We start from the raw sequence: 13044 nt of genomic DNA on the forward strand, positions 1-13044 counted from the left end.
CAAAGACAACACGACTCTTGTCTCCAGGTCAGGTGTGGTTTGCAATAAAGCTCCATTCACTTCAATGGAACTAAGTGGCAAACCCCACCCCAACTTGAGACAAGAGCGGTGCTGTCTCTGGAAGAAAGTGGCCATGATTTTGTAGCGCTGCATAACCCCTTTAACCTTGGGAAACACCATAGGTTTCCCGTTCACCATTTCTATCCACTGTGGTCATACCTTGTTAAGGCCACATCTATTAGATTTCATTTTTATTTATGAATTCAGTTTAACAAGCTGGCACATGAAATTAACTTTAATAATTATGAGGACTTCATTAACACAACAAACATTTGAGAGAAATAACAACATCCATTGTTTGTTCATGTAAATAGTCCTCCATTCCCATTGCTGGGATCTCTAGAAGAACATAGACTGGATTACTTAGACCTGTGGAACACAACATTAAAGCAGATATTTTCATAATAATTTTAGGTTTTGCTTTGGCACACTTGACCTATATTAAAATATAGATCGTTTTGTATTATCCAACACAACATGTTGGCAATAAAGTTATGATATGCAGTGTTTTCATGTTTTGCGACTCATGTTTTACATTTTTTTTTGCAAAGTCATGTTTCCCAAGGCGCAATGCACCTAGGATTTCCCTGCATTGAGCGCTTTAACCGGCAGCGTTATCTTTGGCTGGTCTCCCTGAGATAAGTAATCTGTTTCTTATATGTTTTCAGTAAAGTTAGGACATCCGCTATAGCATGTTTGCCAAACGTAGTAGTTATAGTTGTACCAGTGTATGTACCTTTTCAGCTTGTTTAATGGCATTTTACAAACTATTTCCAACTCAGGGAAAGTTATAGAAAGTCTTTGGCCATTTTGGTGCTTTGGGGTAAAACATAAACAGTTCCTTCCATATAACAGTCCTCCATTTGCATGTAAGTGTGTTTTTTTTGGACTGCTTGCTATCCTCTTCCTATCTGGTCAGTGTCCACCTAAGGGACTACGTAAGAATGGTGGGTTAGCAGCTTCCATGATAGATCAGGACAATACTCAATAGAACCACTAAAGTCTTAGTCCTAGATGGTTGCCAGAGGCTGTGCAAGTTCAATTTATTCATACAGTGACTTGCTGTATTATGTTGTTGGGCTGTAGGCCATTGTTCAAGTTGTGTGCAAGTTGTGGTGGTTGATACAAAGAGCTTGGCATTTCTGTATGTTGCAAAGAGTCACAAAGAGGGTTGGGACTGGCTGAACTTGAATCACTTTGCAAAGAGCCTGTTCCATCAAACTTATTCATCTTCTTTTTGTAGAGTTTCCTCTCCTTGGCTCTGCGGTTCTGGAACCAGATTTTTATCTGGAAGAGTCATAAGAAAAAACAATATCATTAAAGGACTAAATGTTTTAACAACAAGAACTAATTGCTCATAAGTAAACAATATAAACCTCTCTGGCATACATAGAGATATAGATCTGTATTGGTGTTTCAGTTGAATATGCAATTGTTCCCAATATGTATTCTAGTGATCTAAATCTTCAGGGGGTTGAATATATTAAAGAGCATGGTATAGAATTGTTGTGTCAATGTGGAGCTATAAAGATCATCTCTCTTGGGGGCCCAATAAGTCCAGGCATTACACAGACAATTAATTGATTTTGGGTAGTACAGTGTAATTCTTTGTTTCCCCTTTGGTGGCGCTGCAAGAATAGTGCCAGGTTCCTGCACAGATTACAGGTAGTCACTGCATCACTTAAAAATTATAGGATAATTCATAGAACACTTCATAAGTATTTACCTGTCTCTCAGAAAGGCTTAAGCTAGCAGCCAGTTCCGTTTTCCGTCTGATCGTGATATATCTACTGTAGTGAAACTCTTTCTCAAGCTCCAGTCTCTGATGATCAGTGTAAACAACCCGATATTTTTCTTTGGTTCTTGTCTTTCCTACAAAGAGATGAAATTCAAAATCATCAATTAATATTCTAACAATCTAAAAATCTTACATAAACTAAGCCGCATCCAGAAAATATGTGAATATTTATCTATGCAGGGTATTTCAAGAATGAAAAGTAGTAAAACCAGATTGTCAGCTTGATGCCGTCTACAGTAAAGCAAATAGATTTGTATGCATGGTGTCTACTGCATTGCATGTAAGGAAGCAGTAAGCCTTGGATGGGACTTGCCTCCAGGTAAGTTGTACATTACTAAGACAGGATGTGAACAACTTAAGGGGAAAAAAAGCAAAGAAACAAAAGCAAAACACAACTGTGAAGATAACAAACAAATACAACACAGCCTAAGTGTGCTATTGCCTTTGATCCTTACAAATTTTCTTTGAAGTTAGCTTGGGATCATACAGAGGAACAAAGATGTCCTAAATTGGTTCTCTAAATGCTATTGAGGTGCTAATTTTAAGCAGATAGCAGACAAAGGAGCTACAAGGTGATCTTATCGTTTCTGACAAGCTACAGCTGTAAACTAGCGGTCAGACTCCCTTTCATGTTAGGGAAAGTACAGTAAGAAAAAAGTGAACTATACCTGAAGGTGGCCACAGCCATCATCAGATAATTCACAACCTTTATCTCTACACCAAATGCAAATAAAGATACCAAACGCTGATTTCTTGGTTCCAGCTAAAAGCCTATTACACGGGCCAATTTGGAGGTGCAAGCAAGTGCTGACCTGTCAGGGTGGGTAAGGGTGGTATTACATGGGCCGAGCAGGGCCCGATAATACCTGTAAACGAGCAGCGATCTGCTAGATCGTTGCTCGTTTACTGGACCTATTACACGGCCCGATAATCGTTTGACAAGAGCTGCAAGGACATCGTTACCGATGTCCTTGCAGCCCTTGCTAAACTGGCATACATTACCCATCCACGTTCCAGGGCTGCTCCTGCGTCCGCTTCTCCCGGGGGTCCCGCGCGCTCTCTAGCGTCACAGCAGCCTGTCAGCTGGTAGGCCGCTCAGCCAATCACAGGCCGGGACCGCCGCGGCCTGTGATTGGCTGAGCGGCCTATCAGCTGACAGGCCTCTGTGACGCTAGAGCGCGCGCGGGACGCAGGGAGAAGCGGACGGCAGGAGCAGCCCTGGAACGTGGATGGGTAATGTATATCGTTAGTCGCCGGCCACGCACCGCTATTACACGCAGCGGTGCGCGGTCGGCGCCCGACGAAAATAGGTTCTAAACTTTATCAACGATCAGCCGATGATCGTTGTCATCGGCTGATCGTTGCATTTATTACACGGAGCGATAATCGGCCGAATCGGGCCAATTCGGCCGATTATCGTTCCGTGTAATACCACCCTAAGTGTGTGGGGGCCACGGGGATCTCCAGGAGGGTCTCGCTAGATGATCTTTAGATCATCCAGGGAGCCCATAGGAGATAGCAGTGGACCAGAAGCGTCAGGAAGGCAACTGTGGGGGATCGGGACAGGTAAGTATGACTTTTTTTTTTGTCTTATGTTACTGTGAGCCAATTGAGAAATCTTTGCTGGGGCTGGACAATTCAGGCTCTCATACACATAGAAAAAAAAAAGATTCTATCTAAAGGTATGTTCACACATTTGTCCAATTGTGGACAGACTACAGACACATTCACATGCCTGTAGGTTTTATGGGTCCATGCTGCAAGAAATGCTGGCAGGCCCCATTACGGATGGCAGTTGCAGAACAGATCACCATTCACCTTTGAATGGGTCTGTGCAGCTACAAATGAACATCCATAGTGCGGTCCCTAGCCACAGTTCCAGGGCCATGGGCAGCAGTACAGAAGTGTGAACAGGGCCTAACTGTACTAAGGGGGGGGGGGGGGGCGACTATGTTTGGCTGACAGCTATTTTACCCAAGTATAATTTCTTAGTCATTTCTGAGTCATTGGGGGGATTTATCAAAGGGTGTAAAATTTAGACTGGTGCAAACTACCCACAGCAACCAATCACAGCTCCTCTTTCTTTTCCCCAGAGCTGGAAGCTGAGCTGTAATTGGTTGCTGTGGCCAGTTTGCACCAGTCTAAATTTTACACCCTTTGATAAATCTCCCCCATTGTCTTTATCAATAGTCTAACACTAACTAATGTCCCACAGTCCAAATAACTAATAGACTGTTGGTAAATGAATTTGCTGGTAAAACATAAATATTAAATATTTTTACCAGTGAACCATCCATTGACTTTAAAGATGTTGTCTAGATTGGCCACGTCTTGTGACATCAGTTGTTATTGCTTGCCGATGGTTTATAACACATCTGTAACTTGTCATAGATAGTAATGGTTTGTTTCTTTCTGCAGTGCCTCTCCAAATCCAGGGGCTACCCTCTTGCGTCTCTACATGCCCTAATACTACAGATGGTAAGTAGTTGTCTTCTTTAATGAAAAAATTTTCTCTTTAATGAAAAAAGATGGCATTATAAGACTATAGGCTTAATACTAGGGATGGTCCGAACCGAGTTCGGTTCGGCTTCGTACGAACCCGAACCCTCGGTAATGATTCCCGCTGTCTGCCCGCTCCGTGGAGCGGGCGGATCCAGTGGGAGCACCGCCTGGAAAACTGGAATACAGCCATAGCCATAGGCTGTATCCCAGTTTTCCAGGCGTTCCTCCCGCTGTATCCGCCCACTCCACGGAGCGGGCAGACAGCGGGAATCTGCTGCCGAGCGTTCGGGTTCATACGAACCCGAACCTCGGCAGGTTCGGACCATCCCTACTTAATACAGTAGAAATAATGAGTCAAACCAATAACATGAATCAAATTTGTTACCAAACCAGTATCTTCAATTAACAGCTCTAAAGTATATTTACCATATATCTGTTATTAAAACAAATTTCCCAGTATTGGCAGGTAAAGTCAATGCAGCTACAGTTTTTATTGCTTTCTTCCTGTACACACTATTGCTACAGAATGCCCATTTACTCCATGTTTATTGATTGCACCTTCACAAACTTTCCCTTTGTATCATTCACAAAAAAAGAAAAAGACGTTTGGTGCACTATTGAATAGCAGTGCCCATTGTAGAGTAACGGCCAATGTATTTACGTCCAGTTCTTCCCATGCTCAACCCCCAACTTTATGACTTTGCCAGCTGTATTTAACTATATGTAGCATAGGATGCTGGGAAGCTATTAAATGTGTTCAGAAATAGTACAAAATAAGGGGAACAATGAGAATATGCACCAAAAATAGATAGATAGATAGATAGATAGATCTACTGTATGTCAATCAATGCCTTTGTATAATCCACTACCATAAAAGTCTTCCAGGGGTAATAAAAGCCTGTGGTGTCTTTTATTTGCTGTGAAAATCCGCGCCCTTTCCGGCAGTATAACCTCAGGAGAAAGGAGGATATGGGAAGACAAAATTGCATTTCAAAGCAGAAAGGGGAAGAAGTGTGAAAAAAAGGCTTGCTACCTCAATATGACAGATAGTGGTTTTAACCATGGACAAAGTAACCTCACAATGAGTTTACAAAACCCTGTCATTAGCATGTAAAGAAGAGGCAGCCTTTCCGTCTGCTCTCTGGTCCAGCACAAGTTCCATACCCTATAAAATAATATGGATCTTAGTAGTTTGCCCATTTACTTTCCATTTTATTTATTGGCTTTTAAAGTAATACCTCACATTATACGTCATAACATAATATACAGTATCTGCCTGTTCAACGTGCCGTCTTGTCAGAAAGAAAGCTGGAGTTCCCATTAAATCCAATTTGAACGAAAAACTGTCATAAAATTCCCTCCATTTGAATATAGAGAGATGACCAGATTCCTGGTAATGTTACTTTGTATGAATAAGCCTTAGGCCAGTCAATTACAAGGACTAGATTCATAATTTATTTTACAGCCACATTCAGACATGGTGGATTTCCTGTAGCTTTTCAGTGTGAATTCTGGACCAGTATAGTATAAAATAGCGTTAGTCAATTTGCTGTTGTAAAACCCATTCACACATGGCAGAAAAATGTTCTATGTACAATAGGGCTAATTTGTTAATTAGTTGCAAACCACAACATGCCCTGTATATTATGCATCTCTGAGAGGGATTTTACACATATGCAGAAGAACTGGCTTTATATCCTGACATATGTTTAGTGAGTCAAACATACTGTCTTTGATAGGGGTCAGTTCTAAATGTGGCTACAGACAGTAGATATTTGCACAGAAATTCTGTAGTTTTGCTGTAATCAGTCTATATAGAATTATAAGACACATACACTGGTGAGATGATTGGTTATGAGTTACTAAGTGATCATAGTAAACTAAACTAATATATATTGGATTGACCCGTAAAATGCGATCACATGTGGATGGTAAAAAGGCTCCTCTAAACTAGCAAGTAGTTGCTAAGACATATTAGATTGACAGTTTTTAGAGATTTATTATGCACCCTCCAATAAACATAGCATTTTACTACCATTTCCCTGACTTGTGTTAATGGGTTTTTGTACAATATTTACTTGTGTAATGTCAGTAACCCACTGCCAAGGTGTGATTTATGAAGCTTCAGGCTATGTTCACACACACGCTCAGTATGTTGCTCAGTATTTTGCAACCAAAACCAGGAGTGGATTGAAAACACGGAAAGGCTATGTTCACACACTGCTGAAATTTAGTGGATGGCCGCCATTTAATGGCAAATAACTGTATTCTACAGCTTATCATTTGGAATTAACATGAAATTTATGGTTTTCCGTGTTAATACTCAATGCCAGAATAATGTAGTCTATTTTAGGCTAGGTTTACACTGCATTTTTGCTGTCCGTTTTATAGAAAAGAAAACTCATGGAAAAAAGGATGCAGTTTTTTAGCAGTCACAAAAACATGGCTTACCACTTATTTCCCTTAAACGGAAATCAAAAATTCAGTGTGAACCTAGTCATACCCATATCCTGACAACTAAATCTTCCTACAGAAAAGCAGAACATTAGAACTGTTGGAAAGTATGATTTAAAAAAAATGAATTTAGTAAGTATTAATGCATGATTTCCAAATAGCAAAAAGTACATGTAATTAAATGAAAAAAATATGAATAAATAAAAAAAATAAAAATAAATATATATATATATATATATATATATATATATATATATATATATATATATAGTACACACATACACACAGATATTTCATACCTGTAGATGTAGATTGCACAGTTTTTCTCATCCATTCGTAAGAATTTTGGCTTTGGCTACCAGGAGAAATTGTAGCAGTATGGTTTCCCTCTGCTGAAGGTAAAATCCCAGGGATTCCAGAAGGATGTGGAGAATTATAACCAGGAGAACTGTAAGGATATTGGCTTGGTGATAAGTCAGATGGCTGTATGGTACTGGTGTTGGATGGTGATGCAGAGTAATTATTCCAGTCTTCCCGAGGTGATCCATACTGAGATCCCCAAACTCCACAAGATTGTGCCTGGTTATCCATTGCTGGCACATGGTGATATGCCACATAATTGAAATATGGTTGACTGGTCCCATAATTTTGTCCTGCATGGTTGTTAATACTATTCGCTGATCTTACAGAAAGTGGATACATGGTAACGTCTTTACACCCAGGATGATGGCCACATGTAATATTCATAGCTGGACCAGTCCTACCATTGTCATCATTAGCTGAAGGACTCCTAGAATGACCCCTGCTTCTCTCACTTCTTAGCTCTATCTAGAAATGACCCCTGCAAGCCCTGGAGTCTCTTCCCTACACATGACTAACAATGGTGTGACCAGGTGCTGGCTGTAAGAGTTTACTAAGGCCCTGTCTGATGTCACAGATAACTGCCTGCCCCCAAATACATTTGCATTCAAATGAAAGGCTGGATATCCTAGTATCATCACCTTGTTGCTACTTTCAGTGCTTCCTTTTTATCCGGAGCCTTTATATAAACTTTCCCACATGTCCTGACCCCTGTTCACTCTTTTGCTTCACCCCATAATGGTCTAAGCAGTTTTGTATTGTTTTCTTAATTGTGTGATTTTCCATCTTGGGACATTGGAAATGCTAGACTACATATTAGAAGACACTATCTCATATAACCAGCATTACTAAAAAGTAGAATATCTGGAACTCTTATGATCTTGGAAAGTCAACCGAGTTGTATTCTCTCAGTAAGTGGCATGATCAGACTAACAGAAGATTGGTGGGCTACCTTTTATATGGCCATTTTTGTCCCAGGTGTATGGCACACTTGTAGAAATAATAATAATAATAATAATAATAATATAAAAATAATGAAACCAAAAGTAACCCAAAATAAATTACAGTAAAACTCCCACGTCCAAACACACCAAACTAAAACTGTACCAAAAATGGCCAAAGACATATAGGAAAACATAAAAAAATTTTTTTTATTGAATCACATCATATAAAACACGTAAAAGTCACAAATAAAAAAAAAATAATCTAAGAAAATCACATTAAAAATAGTAGCCTGATGACAAGGAAAAAAACTTTAAGGGTTAAGAAGCAGAATAGCATGTGGCACTTCAGTGTGGCAAGAAGTAAGGCCGGGTTTACATATATCTGGCGGTGCAACGGCATTTCCCTCCGGTGCAGGAGAAAAGCGCTGGAGGGAAACGCATCTTTGAACTGAACCAATTGTTTTCAATGGGACAGTTCAAAACATGCGGCGTGCAATTAGTGCCCGCCGCATCGGCGGTGCGGCAGAACTGATCTTGCAGCGTCCTGACGCACCGCCAGTCCGGTCATGAAGTCTATGGACTTTAATGTAAGGGTGTCCCCAGCCCCCCGATTAACCCCTGTGACTCCAGCCCTGCAGCACAGTGGCCTCTGGCAGGAGGGGCACATTCTATAGGGTCCTGCTGCCCCCAGTAGAGGGCTCTGATCCGAGTTGTCACCCCCTCCCCCTATAGTAAATCACCTGCTATGATGCTGCCTGTAGCAGCTAACCCTATAGTAGATGGCCCCCTGTGAGGTGTACCCCTAAAGTAGACCATCTACTTTAGGGGTACACCTCACAGGGGGCCATCTACTCCTCTACTGTTGCCCCCTGAAAAATAGATAGCCCCTGTATGTAAAGAAATAACTGATCACAACTGATGTAACAAACTTATGGCAACTGATTGCATCTGATGCCAATTGATGGTTTTTATTGAAAAAAGGATAGAAAACCTGATGACATCTGACGCCTTTTTAGCATCAGTTGTTACATCAGTTGTGGTCAGTTTTTCCCTAAAAATGTAAACGCATGCATCTGACATATGTAAACCCAGCCTAAAAAATCCTTTATTTGGAACCAAGGCACACAGTGTACCTAGAAACAAATCACTGTGCACTCATGCAAAAAACTCATCATATATTGTTAAGCATATGTCCATAATAGACCTGTAAGGGTATGTTCACACCTCGTTTTCGGTCCCACGTCGGGCTGCACGTCAGGAATCAGTGAAAAAAGGATGCAGACGTGCAGCCCGACGTGCGGCCGACCACCACATGATGGCCACATTGACTTAAATGAGCAGGACGGAGTCATTATGTGACTGTGTTCTGCTCATTTGTGGGACGTACACGGCTTTTGTGCAGGAGTCAAAAGCGTGGTTGACTACGCATTTGAGTCCTGCACAAAAGCCGTGTACGTCCCGCAAATGAGCAGAACACAGTCACATAATGACTCCGTCCTGCTCATTTAAGTCAATGTGGCCTTCGGCCACACGTCGGGCTGCATGTCCGCATCCTTTTTTCACTGATTCCTGACATGCAGCCCGACATAGGACCGAAAACGAGGTGTGAACATACCCTTAATTGCAGTCCTCAGTGAGCGATTAGGTGAAAAAGTTACCTGCCAAACCTGGTACATAAAAGGTCCTGAACACTTAACAAGTAACAATCTGCTCAACATAGACTACCCCTACCATACCCAGTCTACGTTTCACACAAAATGGCTTTTTCAAAATAAAAATAAAATACATTGGTTCCTTAAATGTTACTAAGAGAATATGAGATTACGTTTTTGTGTTAAAAAAAAATGTGTTTGTTGCAATATCATCATAATTAACATTAAAGCAAATGTACCATCGTACATTGCTGTTTTTTTTCCACCTTAATCAATCGGCGCCTGTCCTTTTTTTGAAATGCTGCCCGCACTTAGTGCTTGAGCACTGGGGGCAACCCTGGGTGGTGGCGGGCTGGCCCTCGGGAAAAGACCACAGCTGAGGGCAGGAAATGGGTAGCGTTTAAAAGAAACGAAAAAAACTGCCCAAATGGCGTCCAGGCACCGTAACCGATCAATTAACCCTTTGAAGACCAGGCCCAAAATGACCCAGTGGACCGCGCAAATTTTGATCTTTGCGCTTTCGTTTTTTCCTCCCCCCCCCCTTCTAAGAGCTCTAGCACTTTCAGTTTTCTATCTACAAGGCCATGTAATGTCTTATTTGTTACAGGAATAGTTGTACTTTGTAATGGCGTCTTTCATTTTACTATAACATGTATGATGGAATTCCAAATATATTATTTATGAAGATATAAACTGGTGAAATCGTAAAAAAGAATGCAATATGGTAACGTTTGGGGGCTTCCTGTGTCTACGTAATGCACTATATGGTAAAAGCGACATGATACTATTACTCTATAGGTCAGTCCGAACACAACCATATGCAGGTTTACACAAATTTTCTAATGTTATATATTTTTTTTAATGAAAATTTTTTTATTTATTTATTTTTATTACTTTTTTTTAAAGCAGAATAATTACAATACCAAATATAAAAACATATTTCAAACAAAACTCTTTGAAGGAAAACCCACAATAGAAATTAACAAATCTATCAAAGGAGTCAAAGAGATATTGTATCAGAGCAGGGGTGATGTCTATAAGTACTTAACACCTCAGAATATGTCTACCCAGATCCCTTCATATAAGACATTTAAGTATACTGTGGGCCAATGTGGGTAGACCCCATCCATATCTACAAGACATCCAAAAGGCCTTAAACCTTAATCTATAGCTATACAACGGCGACGAACTGCAAACCCACGTAAACCCCAAGATGGCCAACCGACCAGTCGAGACACGGAGATCCAAACTACCGGGAAAAGAGGACCCAATCTGTAATGAGTAAATAATATTTAACAGAACAGAAACAAACAAACAAAAAAGAAAATAAAAACAAATACAAAACCCATATTTCCATAATCCATTTTATGTTACTTAAATTCCACAGAGATTGCAAAGCTCAACAACAATGAACCTCTAGTATCCAGCTGTTACCGCCTCGCGTCTCATCTGTTGGACACGTCCCTGAGGCCAGGGTTTCGCATAGCACCCAGGATCTGTCTAGTTACCCTTTAAGCCATTACTACTCCCCTGGACCCCTTTTAAACAGTGAGTTCGCGTATTTATGTAAATAACTTAGTAAGGATTGTCCATTGGCTTCTGTCCCCCCCCCCTAAGGAGACTTCAGACCTTATAAGACACCCCACTGATCGTCCTTGTACAAAAAATAAACAAATAAAAAAAAAACCTATATATAAATATAATAAAGTACATTTAAATAAGAGAGAAAAGGTCACAACTCCCCAATAGGGCCCAACGTAAACGAACCAGTCCAATTGCACCCTCTCGAAACCTCTCAATGAGCTCAACAGTTCCTCACCCGTCCACTAAATCACGATAAGCTATAATTGTACCCAACATCCGACAAAATCCCCAAGAAGGGGGTCCCCCAGACCGACCCACAGATCACAAAATTAATACACAATTAAACCCCACACCCTAGCTCCCAAGACTCCAGGAATCGCATCGAATCTATCCCCACTCCATCTCTTAATTTTTGCCAGGAACACCGGGGTATAATACAAACGATGCGTAATATTATACTGCACCATCTGATGACTTCCTGAAATTGCAACCTTTTTAATTTTCTATATATAATCTTCCAATTTAACTGACAAGAGCTGCCCATTTCTTCTTGCCATTTCTGTTGGCTTTTAAATTCATATTCCTTCTCGTTTATCAAATACCTATAAAATATAGAAATCAATTTTTTCTTTTTCTTTATATCTTTACTCCTAAGTTTCTCAATAAAAGAATTTGGTACTAAGCTCTTGCCTGTTACTAAGTTTATCCTGGATCTAATCACTGCTGACAGTTTTACATATTCCAACCAGGCTTTGTCAGAAATATCAAACTCGGATCTTATAGTGGCCCAGTTTTTAATACTCCTATTTACGTATAGAACATCACTTAAGCATTGAAGGCCCTGAACATACAGGGTTCTATTCATACCACCAACCTCCACTGTCCCCAACACTGGGTTATCCCACAATGGAGCAAATCCACACATTCCTTCTATTCTCAATAACTTCTTTAAGATATCCCAGGATTTCTTAGCTGCCTTCACCAAGGTCCATCTTTTCCAGTTCCCTTCACTTAATACTCCCTCTTTCAACTTCTGGAATATATCCATACATTGCAAGTCATATCTTTTACCAATATGCGCAAAGAATTTACTCTGATTTGGATTGGCCAACCAGAACAATTGTGAAGCCAGCACATATAAAGACACATCTGGTAACCCAAATCCACCCCCTTCCCTAGGGGCACACAGTAGTTCTATTCTCATGCGCGGTCTTTTTCATCCCCAAATCAAAAAATTAAAGATCACTCTAATTTTCTTAAGATATTGCGTACTTAACCAGCATGGAGACACCCCCCAAAAAAACAATATCTTTGGAAAGACAACACTCTTAAGTAATGTAATTCTATCTACCCGATTTAGGTGTAACTTCTGCCAAACTTCCACTTTACGCTCCAGTTCTTTCACTACCGGATCCATATTTAACTTCTCAAATTCAACCACATTCTTAGAAATCTGCACTCCCAAATACTTGAAGCTCTCACCTATTTCAAGTGTTTTCAAAGGAGGGAAGTGCAAGCCCTGTCTATTGTTTAATGGCAATAAAACAGATTTTTCCCAATTAATAGATAAGCCAGATAGCCTACCCATTTCCCCTATCACCTCCCTAACCCGAGGCACAGCCACTACCGGATCTTTCAAAAAAAGCAGAAGATCATCCGCATAGAGTGACACCCTGTCCCCTTCGCCCTT

General features: G+C 40.5%; 1 protein-coding gene across 1 annotated transcript; it reads right to left on the reverse strand.

The window, feature by feature from the left end:
* Positions 1-366: 366 nt before the first annotated feature.
* LOC138802928 (homeobox protein CHOX-CAD-like) lies at positions 367-7561 on the reverse strand. The gene is made up of 3 exons (XM_069986694.1): positions 7114-7561; positions 1787-1932; positions 367-1347 (listed from the first exon to the last, which is right to left on the reverse strand). The coding sequence occupies exons 1-3, from the start codon at positions 7559-7561 to the stop codon at positions 1108-1110; spliced, it is 834 nt and encodes a 277-aa protein (XP_069842795.1). The 3' UTR covers positions 367-1107.
* Between the last annotated feature and the right edge of the window lie 5483 nt (positions 7562-13044).

Source organism: Dendropsophus ebraccatus, chromosome 10, assembly GCF_027789765.1.
Source record: "Dendropsophus ebraccatus isolate aDenEbr1 chromosome 10, aDenEbr1.pat, whole genome shotgun sequence".
NCBI classification, from domain to species: domain Eukaryota; kingdom Metazoa; phylum Chordata; class Amphibia; order Anura; family Hylidae; genus Dendropsophus; species Dendropsophus ebraccatus.